The sequence below is a fragment of the Salarias fasciatus genome, chromosome 13 (genome assembly GCF_902148845.1).
Source record: "Salarias fasciatus chromosome 13, fSalaFa1.1, whole genome shotgun sequence".
Lineage (NCBI taxonomy): Eukaryota > Metazoa > Chordata > Actinopteri > Blenniiformes > Blenniidae > Salarias > Salarias fasciatus.
This window is the reverse complement of record NC_043757.1, coordinates 14,287,042-14,305,026: the sequence shown is the minus strand read 5'-3', so window position 1 is coordinate 14,305,026 and position 17,985 is coordinate 14,287,042. Positions and strand designations below refer to the sequence as shown.

The 17,985-nt window shown below is 40.8% G+C and overlaps 1 protein-coding gene across 1 annotated transcript in view; it reads left to right on the top strand.

Annotated features, from left to right (window-relative positions):
• Positions 1 to 17,985, top strand: part of eys (eyes shut homolog) — a 164,509-nt gene that overhangs the window by 122,574 nt on the left and 23,950 nt on the right. Inside the window, exons 41-42 of the mRNA XM_030106319.1 lie at positions 7,561 to 7,669; positions 13,425 to 13,648. Coding sequence (XP_029962179.1) covers positions 7,561 to 7,669; positions 13,425 to 13,648 — 333 coding nt within the window. The remainder of the gene's footprint in view (positions 1 to 7,560; positions 7,670 to 13,424; positions 13,649 to 17,985) is intronic.

Below are 17,985 nucleotides of genomic sequence, written 5' to 3'. Positions count from 1 at the left end.
CCATATAGGCCTCATATAGGCCTTTGTGAGCTATCACACTTGTCAGGAAGGGTTCATTCACAGAAATGGCTTCAAAGACGAGGAACTAGAACTCTCGGTTCAAAGGGATTAAAAAGGGGGGAAAAAAAGATCATTTTTAGCAGCGTCAGCAGCAGATTTAAGGGAGCCGCAAAATATGGGCACTGAGGAAAATAGCACAGTAAATCTGGAAATGGTAAATATGTTAGAATATGAATGGATGAACAATATCAGACTTTATGAACTGAAATGTAATGTGTGATTCAAATGGAAATGAAAAGGATTTGTAATTTAAATTGGATTTTAAAACTCAAAGTTGCATCAAAATACTCGAAATTACAATGTGAAAAGGAGACTCCTACTTCAGGTTTGGAGCACCTGTGAATTTTGTTCATGCCTGAGATAAAAATGCGTGAAAGCTGAAAATGTGCCAATTTCTCCTGAATTGCTCGCACGAACCATTCCAGAATTCAAGAACGGCTCAGCTTGTACGAGTGCTTCTTCCAGGAGGCTCATTGTGCCATCTCAAGAAATTACTGCTGCAAATTTCCCATGCTTGTCATGAAATTGTGCTGTTTGCAGACACCTTTTCAGGTTAAATTACTTCTTGGGATGCAAATGTGATGAATTTAACTGCTCTTTCAGATTATCCAAGTGAAACAGTTTACTTGTAAGCGTAAAATACTTGTCACCAAATGTTGAACTTGATCTGCGTACGCCGCTTGCTTGTCTGTTCCAAATGGGTCCGATCAACAATGCCTCCTCGTGCCGAGTTGATCTGTCTCCGTTAGCTCACAGCTCATCGCCGAGGAGCAGGGGGAGCCGGCAGGAGAAGCGAGAGAGGGGCTGCCGCTGAGCTCTGCCTTTATTTATTCCTGATCGGTTCAGCAATTTTATTCATATGCAAATGAGCGCATGACATCACCGACTGATGTTTGAGCGCAGAATATCCACTTTCTTTAGATGATGGTTGGCGGCACTGAATGCGGCCGCCTCAACTTGCAGTTGTCAGCATCTGTGCGGCGCAGGATGGCGGCGGTGGTATTTAACTGAATAATCTGTGCTCCACTGACCAAACAGTGGAAATCCAAATTGCCTGATGTCGCTGCAGCACACATTCGTCTCCCTTCTTTTTTTTTCCCTTCCTCCGTGTTTCTCTGTCACCGATCTCACTGTCATCTAAAGCACCATAGAGGTCAGACACATAGGAATTTTTACTTCTCCTTTCACAAATAAATCTACAGTATATTAAAACGTTTAATATATTGGAATAATATTACAACAAAAGAATGAACATTAAACCCAGCGAAGGAGCTTTTGGCTCTCGTGACCTGTTTGAATTTCTCTGAGCTGGAGTGGAACGCTGTTCAGCTGACTTACTCCCCCCCTCCATCCTGCTAATCATCCTCAACAAACGGATAAAAGACAGTGTGAATATTTAATCAAGAATTTAACAGCCTGTTCTGAAAGTAAACATAATTGGGTGAATGGCGTTTTCCCTCTTTGTTGAGTAAGATTGGACCAAAAACGATCAGAACTGTCCAAACAGCCCTTTATATACATGAAACCTAGAATGCCGGGCCTTTTGTGTAAAATAGGAAGAAAGGAGTTTGCATTTAATTTAGTTTCACGTCATAATTTATTTATAGCTGCGCACAGTGCAGAAACGGTGAAGCTGGTTTCAAGAATGCGTGATACACTTATTCAGGCTCACTATCAATGGTTATGCAGATTTTCGGAATGTAATGGCGTTATGGTGGATTGTCTTCTCTCTGCAACATTGTGTGTCAGACAAGCAGACTGATGGCAGATGGGAAGCAGGCAAAACATTACCATAATACAGCAACTTGGAGTTATACTTTCCTTCTAGAGATACTTAATTGTGTGAGATTCTTTTTTTGGCTTTGTTTTTTTCCCCACTCATACGGGGAACATGCTGTCACAATCCGGAGCAGGGAAAAGTTGGCAAGACAAAAGGCCACTACTTGAAATGCCCTGTGCAGCCATATAAATTCACAAAGGGAAGCGTGCAGGCAGGAAGCTGTGTCACTTTTCATTCGGGGAGGACACGTTTGATGTTGGCTTTGGTTTTTGATGCTGGGGAAGTTTTCCTTTGGGGATGTTTGGGGCAATACTGCGACTATTAAATCTGAGAGCAGCGGCCTCAACAAACGCTCCCCTGGTCATTTGTGAGGCTGCGTGCTTTATTGGCTGAGTCCCGTCGTGCACGGCATTCTCCGTTGGAGGAATTTCCATTCACTGTCTGTCAAAGATCAACGAGGATGGCACATTGCATTCTGCAGCATCACATTTCTTCTCTTGTCACAGGTGAACTCGGAGTCCCTGGCAGATATGATTATTCAAATTTATGCCATTTTTCTGGGTGTGTGTGTGTTTTTTTTTTCTCCCCAGTCAAAGGAATGGGAGTAGTAGTGTCTCAGGTATGGCTCTGACTTGCTGGTAAAAATCCTTTTTATGACAGATGATTTTGTGTTTCACACCTCATGGGTTTTGATGTTCATGCTGATGTTTTTACAGACTGTCATTTTATTTCTATTTAAAATCTACTAAATATTCTGTTTCAGGCAGAATAGTGCACGAAAACCTGGCCATCAAATCAGTGGTTTTATCCCAATTTTGCAGAACTTCTTTGATGCTGTGAAAATGTCAGTGCTGTGCTCGATCACAGAAAACTTAAGGAAGCCTTGCCTTTTTGCTTTTTTGGAGGAGCATTTTTTTTTTTTTTTTTTTTTTTGCAGCATACCTTTTTTTTTCTCCTTTTACCTTACTGATGTCCTCCAAATTTGATTTCACTCCAACCAAGAACACCGTTCTGCAACAAAATGTAGTGAGATAAACTGGAAATAAAAGTAATATCCCATAAGGATATTTGGTATTTACTGACGATATACGCCCCATTTCATATGCAATTGAACACTGTAGTCACACTGATCCGTTTGCATCAGGACGGGCATGCGGCCTAAAATCTGTGCCAAACAAACCATGCGAATCACATGATCCACTGTGGCCCGTCATCAGATTTAGATTTCGTGTCATTGTCCAGGAGAGTCCGACATAACGAGGCACGGTTCAGTTATCCTATGGCTAATGGATGATTGATGAAGAAGGGGCCAAAGTTGCTTTTTTTTTCGCCCTTTGTTTTTTGGATTCTAGAAATTCCCATGTTAGACTCCCACTACTGTCTGGCTCATAGTTAAAGAATAAAAGTGTGTAACTGCTCAGCCTCCTCCTGCCTCATTACTAAAATCTCTGAGAACAATGTGTTCTTACTTTCAAAACAAAAACAAAAACAAAAAGCACACATACAACAGCACAATACTGAGCTTTATAAAATAATAATTGGTAATGCGTATCTGTTTAATTGTGCTACTTTGCACGATAGCAAAATAAAATTAGCCTAAGCTGAGTGCTGTTTAACATACTGTAGATTTGATTTGTTTTTACAGTGGTTACAATATACTGCATCCTTAAAGCGGTCGCGACGATTTGTATTCATTTTGTATTTTTCTAATAGTGCGTGTATTGACCATCCAAATAGTTTTGATGTAGAAATACACATGTGGGTGTGAAATGTCGCCTAGCAACAGCTGCTGTAAAAGGAAGGGAGCCGACATGTGCTCAGAGGAAACTAAAATCATCTTCTTTTTTTTTTTTTTTTTTTAAGGAGTAGCACATTTCAGGACATCTCAGTGGTCTGACATTTTGAATTACTGTCACTGAAACATGAATTCAGTCTATCAAGCTCTGGTCCAGTGCAAGTGAGAGATATTTACTCATTAGGTAACATGTTGCCGAATACATAAATAAAGAGAATAAAGAGGCGCAGCGTCCGTCTACCACCGTCTGTCATGGCGTCAGTGAAAATGTGGTCAGGTAACTGAAAAGTAATCACTCCAGTAATTAGTGTTCTTCTGAGTAATAGGTAAAGAAACCCCATTGCAATTTGTAAAAGTAATTAGTAAACAGCTATTGATCAGGGTTTTTTTTTTTTTCTTTCACTCCGCAGACTACACTAACAGTGGACAGAGCCCACAGTTTGCACTTTCTGCAGTGTGCTTTAATCACCGGGAGATTAATGGGGAAACGTTTATTTGGAGACAAACCATGCCACATGTGCACTTGTTTTGAAAAGCGAGGTCTTAATGTGGAGCGTTTTGTCTGTTTGTTTGTTTTCAAATCCACATCCCCTTGACACTGAGCCAAAAACCGAGGCAAGGTATGTTTATCAATTACGTGGCAGTCTGCGTCGTATTGACAAGTCCTCCCATAAAAGATTCATTGAAGAAGCAACTGGCAGCCCAGCCTGCTCACTTGGAGTTTCTTTTGTGGAGCATCACAATACCAAGAGCCTTGCTGTGTGCTGTCTAATTGTATTGCCGGAGATATAATGATAGAACACAGGCTACCCGGATTAATTGAGGTTTGCCAGTCACAGCACAAATTATGCAGCGAATGCTGCAGTGCTGCGTGTGAGAAAGTCACTGCACCAGAGCCAGAGCCGAGGGTACAGTCGCTGTAGGTGTAGATTGGTGGTCTGATAGTGTTTTTATAGGCTAAAACCGGCAGACAGATCCCTCCTGATGTCCTGTTAGAGACCGTGGTATGACAAGACGGCGCATAATTATGATCCATGTTGGGTTCTCTCTAAATCTACACCCGTCTGATGTGTCTGCACAACCTGTTGTGCTAATAAAAAAATTAAAGCAACAGGTGGCGCTTGTCGTCTTTATGTACAGCATGTTATATGTGTGAGCCAGTAACTCCATCTCCTCAGATATTAAGCTCTGCTGAGCACAGTCTCTGTTTGCAGAACTAATAGACTCTTGACTCTAAGTCACTAAATGATTCACAAATTATGAATTCACCACTAACATGTCCCACATTATCATTTGCTTTTTGTAGGAATCTGAAATATGGTTGGAATAATAAACCATTTGGAGAGAGAGAAAAAAAAAAAGGTGTTACATCTTGCCTATCAGCCAGTGAAAACTGTTGCAAGGGCGCCGGTGCAGTGCATGATGTTTTACTGCCATCTGTTGCCAATACTTTCAGATTTTTTTTATGCAGTGGTAATATTTTAATAATGATACTGCCTCATTATTAATTTTCTGCAGGGGGCGGGGGGGGGGGGGGGGGGGGGGGGGGGGGGGACTGTGAAGGAGACACATTCAAATAGGATTGTAAAGACAAACACCCACCTTCAGGTTTTAACAAATACCTGTGTGTAAAGGTGCGCTGCTGAAAATATTTGCGAGGTCCCCTAACATTGCAGGTGATATTTCAGTGGTGATACTCTGGAAAGTTGCAGTAATTCTGTTGCCCTGAATTAGTCACACAGCAGACACGGTCTAAATGAGGATGTTAGAGATGACAAATCACTTCTGTTTAGAGCATTAGCCAGATGAACAAATACATAAATGATGATTGAATAAGTATAAATGATCACAGCCATATTGTGCTTCTTTTTTTTCTCTCTCTTTGAATTAAATGTAATATTTATTCATTTGTTTGTTTGTTTGCCTGAAGTTGGGACTGTGCTGGTCCTGTGAGACCCCGCTGTGAGTGGTGCGGAGGGAGCTCCGCGAGAAATTGCGGCTTTTCATCTCGGCGTTCGACAAACCGCGGCGTCGTCTCCTTCTGATTCATGTGTTTGTTTGTGTACTAAAAAAAAAAAAAAAAAAAAATCCATTGTGGTTTTGTGTGTTCTTGCTTCGGTGTGTTTGTGGAGATGGTGACGTGGAGCTGCGGGGCAGATTCTTACTCATCTTGCTACTCGACCAAGTGAAGTAGTTCTAGTCGTCTTTATAAATAGTCATCTTTTCCCTTCGAGCAAGACCAATGTAAATTAGTCTGGTGGAGCATTCAGTGCGCTCACGAGAGCTCATCAAGTAACATCGTCCTGTTTGCTTAGTGAGCATGCTATCCGTGTCTCTTTGGGACAGTTTCTGCAGCATTAGCAGCCCAAATAAAAAGCTACTGTAGACAGCACCAAAACATGCTGGGAGAGCCCTGGGCGATCGAGAGTTTCATATTCACATTGTGGTGTTTCAGAGCTCGCCAAAGAGATTCAAACAGCCTGTTTTCACTGCAAAAATTTAATTGTAGTGTTGGATTTTCATCAGCATTGTGTTTTGTGCTCCAACATGGAAAAAAAACACACACCGGAATGTTGAACTTGCTGAAATCACTGACGTCACCACCGGTTATGCAAATGCAGGGAGAATGACCTGAGAAACACCCGGAGCTCCCCGATGATGGCGACCGATGGATTTTCTGGACATTAGACTGCCTTTCACGTTCTCAATCTGAAATCTGCCTTAATTTAGCTGTGTGTGCGTGCGTGCGTGCGCGTCTGTGTGTAGCAAACAGCTTCTGTGATTTCCATACCTGTAATTAGTCCTACCTGACGTTGTATGCGCGTGATTGCCTCAGGGAGGCGTCCTGGAAGGCTGTTTCAAATTAGCAGGAGGGCGATTGCCCTGATTGTTTCCATCTGGCCATTAAAGCAGACATTTGAGAATTTCTCCCCATCACCGTGGGTAAAGTCACAAAGACGACACCGGCGAATGCTGCAGAATCAACCGTGCATCACTCGCGTTGCATGTTTACAGGCGCACGATGCAACTTGGGGAACAAAAGCACATTGTTTTGATAACGATTGTGTTTATGTGTGTAATCCTTTGCATAATGTGGCTGCTTCTGTTATAAAGTGCCGGGATGAAGCCGGTGATGAAGTGGTGAGAGGGAATCACTTGACTTTGCCAGAGCCGGGATGTGACACAAGTAGACCAGCTACTTAACATTGTGGCTGCAACATTAATGACTAGTACAATTGTATATTTCCCAAGAGACACACAGAGGGTCAAATGATAAAATTGTCTTCCTTCTCATTAGGGTTATAATGTATATCTAGTTTGTGCCCTCATTTTTATCATTAATTAATCCTGAATGACATAATGAGCACTTACGCCCACCAAGATGAATTCTGTTCACATGAGGTTTGTTTATTATTTTTATTAATAATAATAATAATAATAATAATAATAATAATAATAATATTATACTGGTTATGACTGGTTTGTTTGTATTTTTTATTTCTATGTCTTATGATCTGTGTAAATTTCACATTTCCTGTGGAAACCAACAACCAAATGTCTCTGTGGCACCGAGCCGATTTCTTGACTCCTCATTTAAATTCGCCAGCAGAAAGCTATTTTTGTTGTCTCTCCTGAGTTTTGGCTGATAACGTGGGATCCAAACACACCAGCTCATCCGGCCCAATCTACCAGTGCATAAAATCTTCCATAAAACAGTCTGTAATGTATACCTAGTTGCACATATTGAGTTTATGGTTTATTCTCAGTGGTCACATTAGCAGCTCCGCTACTGTGACCGCTCTGTCTGTCTCTCTGTGAGAATATCTGTTCATGCTTTGCCGGATTTACCGTGACTCTGTGCGAGATACTGCGGGGAGCCCCCTTTGCACCTAACCTTGCTCTCTCTGCTTTCTCTCTTCAACAGATACAATCTGCCTGTTGGCAAGCAAGGGGGGTCATGTATGATTGAAATAGCTGCAGATAATGGGACGGCTCTGCGTCTGGAGGAGTACATGTCGCATCCCGTGTCGGAGGTATCGTGACCCGCCGCCAGTAAAATGGGCCCTTTTGTGCAACCATTATCAGACAGGCTCATTTCGTGTCTTCAGTATCTTTTAATGTGCAGTTTATCTTCAACATATTAAAATGTTAATTAAAAACCCTCATATAATTTTCCATGCGTTACTTCCTGCATGTATGATTAGGCAATCTGAGGAAGTGCGTCGGAGATTAATGTGTTATTCGAGTATGTGTTGTGATTGTTTCAAACTGCGGTTGTCATTGAAGTAACTTTCAAACATGCAAATCTGTAAATCTACTGTATATGTGTGATTGGTCTGTAGTATATTAATATCCGACTGTAATGTTGTAGTCATTTTACATTTCAGTGGGTTTTACATATGGTGAAGCTGTAAAAGTTTCAGCTTATTTCCAGGCAGCACTGCGGCCTCTCTCTATTATTTTACCTCTCCGTTCAAACCCCTGCTGTGCCAACAGAATAATCTCATTGAGATGAACAACCTACCAACAGAGCTCTCCGAGGTAACATCATGTGCAGGTTAACTATATGTTAGCTCAGCCCGGTTTGCACGCTGCTTTTATGTGGCAGCAGTTGTTTTGTGAATGAACTAAAGGGGCTCCCGTTTAAAAACTCGAGCACCCGTCAGGATGTTTGTCGGGGATGATCACGAATGCCAGGTCGCAATAAGCTAGCTCTCACCTGTTAATCACAGGCTGATCTTTTCACCATGTCTCATTAATTTGATTAACAACACCTATATTCGTTAAGTTATTCATATTTGTTTTATTATTTTTTTCTACATTGAAAGATGCTGAGCGCGAGCCCAACCTTCCCACTGGCTCAACACGCCTCCCCCTCCCACACAGTGATTTATAGTCTTCTAATTTAAGATGCCAAGACCCCTGTTTCCACACCAACACACACACACACACACACCTGCAATTTCCTGTTATTAATTCATCCATTACACAAGCATTATTTTAATATAATTCTTTGCCTGTTAACAATTTTCTATCACGGGTTACCAATATGTTTTGTACCTGCGATGAATTGTGGATATAAGATTAAAACTCAACACTGTTCAAACAAAAGGTAAATTAAGGTAATTGAATAAAATAGGGACAAAAACACATGCAAAAGTAGCCATACTTCTTGAACTTTCTACATTTTGTCATATTACAGCCACAGATAAACATGTATTATATATGATTTTAGACCAACATGGTAATGAAGTGGAAGGAAAAGTGTACATGTTTTTTTTTTTTTTTTTTACCAAAAAAAAAACAGAAAAAATGTGGCGTGCAAAAGTATTTATCCCCCCTGAGTCAATACTTTGTAAAGCCACCATTAGCTGCAATCGCAGCTGCAAGTTTGTTCCTCCCGGCTTTACGCGTCTAGAGACTGGAAGTTTTGCCCGTTCTTCTTTGCAGAATAGCTCAGGCTCAGTCAGATTGGATGGAGAGTGTCTGCAAACAGCAATACTCAAGAGATTTTCAGCTGGATTTAGGTCTGACTTTGACTTGTCTATTGCATCCCGGCCGTTATCCTGCTGGAAGGTGAACCTCCACACCAGTTTCAAGTCTTTTGCATGTCTGAGCAGGTTTTCCTCCACTATTGTCCTGTATTTGGCTTCATCCGTCTTCCCAGTAAAGAGGTCTGAATACTTGAGCAACTCACTGAATGTTTGGTGAGTTATTCCTTAATTGTAACTGTTATATTTGGCAAAAGAAATAACACTTAGTGTTTTATTTGTTAGGAACCTGCATTTGTTGGATGAGGAGCAGAGCTGACTGTCTGGGCCTCACTCATGAAAAATGTGTCAAATCTTCAGAAGTCTGTTAACTGATCACGAGTCTGACTGGAATTTCTCAACGCAGAGAAATATTGTATCAAGATCAAACACTGCAGGCAGTGGCAATCCAGTATCTCCACAGTCAGAGACCAAATTTTACGCTCTGAGATGACAACATTTGCCCCCACAGAGCGAGGTTTATCTCAGAGTCCCTCCGGGGTTTCTGAGACGAGGGCATGGCCAGCAGTCCTCATCTCAACCTGTTGGAAACCTGAGGGATCAACTTCAGTGTGCTGCTGGTGCCGGAGTGATCAAAACAAGTAGTTGAGTGACTTTTGATAAATGTGGATTGAAAACCATAGAGTCCATTCCTCAGCACTGTGCGAGCAGGCTGGTGGCCATCATGAAGAGAAGGTCCTGAGCTGTTTTTGTTGTCGTTGACACTGGTTCTTCCACATGTTACTGAGGCTCCTGTTACTGTCATTAGATAAATAACAACCTAAATTCATTATTTGTTTGTTCAAAAAGCTGTTTTATATCAGACAGAGGTTTTTTTTTTCAAAACAATGTCATATAGTTGTGCTCATCCCACAAACGCATGTTTCGTACAAAATCAGCACCATTAAATCATAAAATTTTCAGGCATTCAAATAGTATTTGAGAGTTTGTATTTTTACCCAGACTGCGGTGCTTGGAGGATGAAGATAGCTGCAGTCAGTTTGCACTTTGAGACTGAGCCTCATCAGACAGCTCTGCAGAAGCACTAATCACATCTTTTACTAAAGTTAGTGTGTGCCGAGATATGAGTGTAACCCGGTACTGTTCTCCTGACACTCACGAACGAGGAGCGAGTCCCCAGCTCTCCTCTCAGGCTTCTTAGTAGACCTTTAAATATGCAGTTACATTTTACTCTCTTCTCCTGGAAAGACAAAGACTGGTGGGAATCAGCATAATCTCAGATTCATACATGAAGGGTCACACTAGTTTATGGGCTGGATTGGTATGCACTTCTTTGTGTAATTGCATGCATAGATTCTTAAAACGTGTATCATTAAAACAGTCAAATATATGCCATAACAAAGCTTTCAGTGATTATAGAAAAGCTGGGCTGTAAGATACTGTTGCCATGGAGGATGTGCAGTATCCTCCAAGGCCATTCACACAACCACACCGGTGAAAAAGGTTGGTTCAGATATAAAATATTGGCTCTTTTTGCATATTTCAACCGAAAGTCATATTAAAACATTGATTTCTTTGCTTCAGAGGTTTCAAAGCTGCTTTGTAAAAACTCCAAGAAGAGTGTGTAGGCATATAATAAAGAATTATGTGTCACAGTGACCAGCTTCTCCAAATAAAACCTAAAAATGAGCGCGGAGAGCTCATGAAGTCAGTGTTCTGTGCCCACTTACACAGTCATGAATATTACATCAGTGGGTTTTTTAAAATGACTCTTCTCATAAACACGGTAAACACACTTGACGGTATCGTAAAATCATTCCGTATCAGCCCGTCGCCGTCACCACGAAGCTCAAGTGGCTCGTCTCTGGTGGCGTTGCATACAAATCCAGGGAAGCTCACAGCTGTTTGCATTTTATTTTAATCCTGAGCGTTCTCGCAGACGCTCTCAGTGCTCCTAACTATGTGGCGATATTACAGATACATTTGTTTGAAGTCTGTGATCATACATGATGTACTAGATAGACATGATTGTCCTGCGTTCTGCAGACAAGAAACACAATGCAGATAAACCACGTGTCATTTTGACCGTGAAGTATTCACATTGTTTTTGATCACACACAGACTTGCTGCTACTTTTTTTGTTGATTATTTCCAAAATGTGTGATGGATGAGGAGAGTCGATTTGACCACATTTGAGCCAAATATCAGTGAAAAAACTGCTTTTGCATTTTAACATGAGCAACTCAAAATGCACGTCAAGTTAATTGACCCTCATGGACAAGCAAGCTGTAATTCTGACATTGTCAAATGATCAAAGTTGATCATGTCTGTTAAATTATTAATATCAACAGAAATTTGTAAACATACTTTAGATTTTGTCAAAACAACTAATGGACAACTGAGAATATGCAGATTGCGAAATGAGGGTCCTACTTTGATCCACACGTTATTTATTTCAGCGTTTAACCCCAATTTCAACACATTACCACATATTTTCCAAGAATCTTTCGCATCATGATCCAAGAAAAACTGCTTCATTATCAAGCGTTCCCACCAATCACTTTTATGTTTGCATTGTGGGCGAGGAAACTGAACGCTCCATGCATTTCTTTATTCAAGATCTGAGCACGACTGCAACAATACCATCTTGTCTCACTACTAAACGTAGTTTTATGAGAGTCTTGTCTTTTTGTTCAGGATGTGTACACCTGTAGCTTAGATGCTGCAGGAGTGATTATTCCTAAAATCCTTTTGTGTGTTTGCAAAATTTGGTAGGATTTGATGGTAATTTCATTCAAAGCAACTTCACAAAGGAAACGCTTTGCAGAAATGGCACCATCTTGGAAAATTGCATCTTTTTAGACAATTTTAGGTTGGAATCGTGGATTTTTATTTCCTTATTAAACGACCAAAAACATGTCTCCTCATCCATTTTCGTACTTGTATCACAATTGATCAGCACCATCAAACAATGGAGTGGGTTTAAATTTCATCTTGAAAGGAAGTGAACACACTGGGAAAAAAAGGAAAAACTCCACAGACTTTTTCAATTTCAGTAACTGCATCAACGCTTTTAATCTGTTATTGAAATTAATCTAAGGATGAATTAAAACATATAAAGCAGAGACATGTTCAGTGCATAATGTAAATGCTGATAGATCTACTCATGCATTAAAAATTACTTTGACAGTTGGGATTTTAATTTTGAAATCTATTGTCATCCTGTGACGCTACTTAAAAGAATGTGTGATGAAGCTGTGATTAATGTTGATTATCTTTTATAAATTAATCATCATATATGAAAGTTAAGCAAACCCTCTAAATAGAAAGTGACGTTCAGTATTCATTGAAACATCCAGAGGTCAACTCTGGGAATGAAATATGTGTAGTTTAATGCTAATACGAGATGGTCTTTTTCCACATTTTTCATCCAGCTTCTGAATTAGGAGCGAATTATAATTATTCTTGTTAAATTGACCGTTACGGTAGAATAAGCTGCAAGTTCACCAAATTTATCTGTATTAATTCTACACAATTGCCTTGCATATCAAAGCAAGCTTGCAATTGTTTTTCAAGATACTTTATTCCCCTGTTGGCATATCATATGTGAAGAAACTGAAACAGGAAAATATTATTTTAGTGATCCATTCGTGTAGGTTGTATTGATTTTTTTTAAGAGCCATCAGTCAATCACATGTTAAACAAGAAGTGTGTCACAATACTGTGGAAAATCAATCCCCTTATAGTGGTTCACCCCTTTGCCATGTCCCCTCTTGTAAATAACTTAAAAGAAGGAATATAGGATTTAACGTGACCGATCCAATTTATTGAACTCAATTATTATTGCTTTATCCATCCATCTTCTACACCATTCAATCTATATCCAGGCTGAATGGAGCCTCGGCCGATCCCGGCTAACAACGGGGGAGGCAGGTACACCGAGCCGTCACAAGCACACACACACACACTCACACAATTTCAAAGTCGCAGTTTAGCCTCAAATGCATTTCTCCAGACGCACAAAGGCTCCTCAAGTCCAGTTGCACATATATAGTTCTTTTGTAACCACATTGTGCTGAATTAAAGCCACAGAGCTCTTGTTCTCATGTTGGAGTCCTGCTAATGTGCAGCTGTGATGATATATGAGGTACTGATTTTAAAAACCTGTTTTAAGTGCAAAGCTCAAACCTGAAGGGAGCCTCGTCTCATGATTTAGTGTGATGCACTAAACTGTAACGCTGATCACCGACTTTCTGCAGAGTTTTTTTTTCTTTCTGTCTTTTTTTTTTCCCAACAGGGAACCTTTGGGCCCATATTTCTCGGGGATGTTTCGTCCCACTGGGAGATGCACGGCGCGAGTGCAAGAGGAGGGCGGAGATTCATCGGCTGCATCAGGGATCTTCAGGTCAACTCAAAGGAGATCTACCTGGCGGGGGAGGCGGTGCGAGGGAGAAACATCAAGAACTGTGACCCTCCTGTCTGCCAGCACCTTCCCTGCCGGAACGGAGGGACTTGTGTGAGGTACGAGTTCACCCTTCACCCTAATCAAAGGTGTCTTTGCTACCTTTGAACTTGGACATGAAATGAGTCCAGAAATGAGGTAAACAGCTCCAAGAAAAATGAAAACGTCAAAAATTGAGGTTTACTCGGTACTACTTAGCAATTCGGCGAAGCAGGACTGTCATTGTTGGAATATATATTCTAGTTCAAATTGTTTTTCCAATCTCTAAAAACACGAGCGGAGCCAAGGCAGTGCTACGCCGCGCTTCGAGCGCAGTCCGTCAGCGAGCGAAATGACAGTTTGGCAGATTTATTCCCACCGCTGACCGTTTTCTAATGCAAGAGCTGCTCACTTGTCAAGCTTATCTGCGTTGGACTAATTTCAGTTCGGGCCCGCTCGTGAGCGACTGTACTCATAAGAATGCTTCATGGGGCTATCAGCAAAAAACTGATAATTAGGGTAAAAAAGATCATCTTCATTTCCAAAATATTCAATTTTTGTCTTCAAGCTTCAGTGATGTCCGTTATGAAGCAGTCGGGGTTTTTTTGGGGGTTTTTTTGACGAATTAACAGCAGCTTTTCACTGGATATCTGCAGAGTTTTACAGCAAAGTTGATTGTGGTAATGAGAGTTTGAGTTGTCAGTGAATCCGTGTCATAACTGCAAATAAATGCACGATAAATGTGCAGCAACAGATGTTCAGATGGATCTGATGCCAACGTCGTTGCTGCTTTGCTCCAGACTTACCTTGTCAGTGTCATAATTTCCTCTCACTGCTTTTTCACACTAGCGTCTAAAGTTACGGAGCTGTCCATGCCTGTGTTTCACATGAACAACTGTGTTTATCAGCAGTTGATCAGCGAGGGCCTGTGTGGCTGTTTCACAGCTCAAAAGACCAAACGAGTTGTTAAACACTTCACAAGGCAACAGTAGCAACTGGCAGGTGAGCATCGTGGAGCATTTAGCAGCCGACGAGACACTCATTTCCCTCTGGAGTCCGGGGCAACAACTGTACAGAATGAACGACAGTGAATATTGGGCTCGTTGGAAGCATGGTGTGTGAATGTTGGAGCAGATCTGATTTGAGAAGTTTACTGCATCAGTTTGAAAACAGGTCAGATGTGTGTGTTGATTAATGTATAATCTCCATTAATCTTATACCTACCAACAAGATATTTTTTTTTTCAATTTGAGTACAATAAAGCCAACAATACAATCATTTTTAATGCTACTTTAATATAAAAAGCCAAAAATGCTGACTTAATAAATAATTTGCAACTTATTAAATTATTGGCAAAATCTATTTATAAAATCTCTTTCGACTTTTTGGACTGAAGAAAGAAGAGAAGCGCAAGTTCGAGTTGATTCAATGTAGTCTGTAAATTTGACAGTATTTTTCTTGTCCAGTCTGCCATTCAGGGTCAAATATCTTGATCTGCCGCAGCTCATCGGACTGCCGTCGCACCTCACTCTCCGGCAGTTCGGTCTGTCTATAAGTGTGCATTAACCACGCGCGATCCTCTTTCACCCCATGTAGCCCAGAAGAAGGCTGCCCTGAATGTCTTCTTCATTGTGTTGTGACACTGTCAATTAACAGTTGCATTTATTAAACAGGAAATGAGAAAGGGCACCGTGAATATTGGAGTATGAATAGCCCTAAGAATACCAATTAAGGGCCAGTGCCATCGTGGTCACATTGGCCTGTCGTGTGCGACAGAGTGCGCCTTGCAATTATCTGTGTGATGAATATGCGTTATTGCTGCGTCCTCTTGCGCCACACAGCATGTGAGGGTCACGAGGAGTTCACAGAGCTCTCCTCATTGTGCCAGTTGCCCCGGACTGCACTATAACAACATAATAGGATGAATAAGGTTTCTATCAGAGGTTCACTTTGGGGTGATCTCGGCACTGTCCCTGTTTTTGTCTCCTTTTCTGCTCATTTAAGGGGTGTCCAAATATCAATATCCAGCCAGAAAGGACAGTGGGTAGTGGCTTGCTGGTGATATATTTTTATTTATCCATTAGGGACGTGAATAGCCAGACTGTCGGCTCTTTGAAGCTGTCTTTATTTCAATCGATGCAAGCGCTGTGGTGCTTTATATTTGTTGCTTATAAATTTAACTCGTGAGTCACACAGACGGATGTCACCCCATCATATAATGTAAATACAACAAATGGAAATCATGACCACACACACACACACACGTGCATGCACCACTCTGTTCCAAGCATTTAAAAAAAAAAAGAACACACAAAACATTTAATTAGATGGGAACATGAAGACCAGCTTGCACTTATGTAATCAGACAGTTAGTGCAACATGTCATCATCTCCTGATTAACTGATTTGAAATCCTGCGTGAGCCCTGGCGTGTGTTCTCCACATACAGATGTGCAGATGCACTTGTGGCCACTCGCAGCAGGTGCAGCGCGACGTGACTGGCACCTGCATCCCCTGCCTCCCGACTGTGAATGTCCTTCGAGGGACGGCGTCGTCTGCGAGCCGCTGTCTGGGCATGCAGTGAACCTTTTGTGGGAGCAGGTGGCAGCACCATGTCGCAGGGTGTTGGGTGTGAGTGCAGAGAGGGAGGCTGGGAAGTGAGAAAATTGCCTTCAACGGGTTCAGTCTGAGAAGTTTTTTTTTTTTTTTTTTTCAGCGTATGTATGACTTTTAAATTGACTTTCAGACAGAACAAGAAGAAACAAGAAGCACTTTACAGTGTATCTATTCGTTCATTTATTGATACTGCTTCACCCAAATGAGGAGCTCCGCACTGGAGAGAACACCAGAGAGAACGTAACACACATGATCCACATGCACATAGTTGATGACCAAAAAACGGGCTGTGAGTGGGTGTGTCATATGGAGGGTGTTGGTTTATTGTTGCTATGAAAGCACTGATCAAAGCTGCTGGAGTATTTTCTTCCAAACGTGAACTTTTGCGGCCTCCTCATTGAGAATGATTGATGATATAAAAGGAGACGCTTTGTTAGTGTGAAGGACAGAAATGCGGTGTTTTCCACACCTTGCAGAATTGATGTGGAGTTGTTATTTCTTCTCTTTTTGCTCACTGACTTCAGTGGAGAGGCCTCTTTGTTTCAGTCCATGATGGTCCTGCCTCGGCGGCGCCCAATCCTCCACTCAGCGCTGAATCCTCCACTTCACCGCCTGCAAGCGTTCCTTCCTCGCAAAGAAAGCAAAACCAATTTTATCTTAATCACAATTCCAGTTCCACTTGTTCCAGAGCACTTATAAAATAACTCAAGGTCCAGGAAACAATTATTTTAATGCGGCGTGAGAAGCAAACACTGCTATCATCCTGTGTGCCGATTCTGCTCCCTGAAGAATATTCCCTGTGAAAACATGCTCATTACAGAGTTTATTGCATTTGTGCCTTTGAATTTTGGAGGACGATCACATTCAAAACAACTGTGAGAGTGTTTTTTTTTTTTTTTTTTTTTTTTTTTGGCCAAATGAATTTATATCTAAAGTTATTTTTATGCATACAGACGTTCCCTTGTTCCCCCAGTGTAACCTTGACATATTTAGAAGTAACTGGTAATAATCACAAATTACTGAAGTGTGGATAAGTTGCACGTAACTCAATATAAAGAGAAACAGACACAGGAAATACGCCTTTATTCATGTGCTGCTTCATTGGGATCGGACACATTTTAGGAGGACTCCTTCCAAATTAACTACCATGAGTTTAACGATCAAAGGATATTACAATTGTTTCTTTTTCAGAGGTTATTTTTAATTATAGGATTAGTTGTACACCATGGGTCTTATATTATCCAGTTATTTATTATTACAAACTAAAATATGCTATATATTTATGACCCATTAACTGATTATTTCAACAGTTTTTGGTGTTGTCTGGACTCATGTTGGCTGCATTGCACAATGAAATAGTTCAAGTGTATCAAACACGTTTAGTTGAGGGGCCACATACAACCCAGTTTCACCATAATTACCTTAATAACCTTTAAATTTCAATTTTGTAGTTTTTATGTGTTGTGGAACAGCGTACGCTTCATGAAAATGTATTTTCTGTATTATAATCTCAGCATAAAGCTAAATTTATCGATACCTTCTGCTGCAAAATGGAGTAAAAAAATCGAAAAGCGTCTCAAACAATTAACATTTCAATTATATTGTTTTACAACAGCTTTGTCTTTCGTAAAGATTTTTTTGGGATTTGATATTAATCATCAGAAATCAGATAATATAAGGCAGTTTATTTCTCCTCAGAGTGGAGTGAAGTGAATTTTTAATGCTTATTCCTTTCTGCGTTCATAATGTCAGAGGTCATTTATCGTTGGAAATCATTAAAATGTCAGGCCCTGATGTTTCGA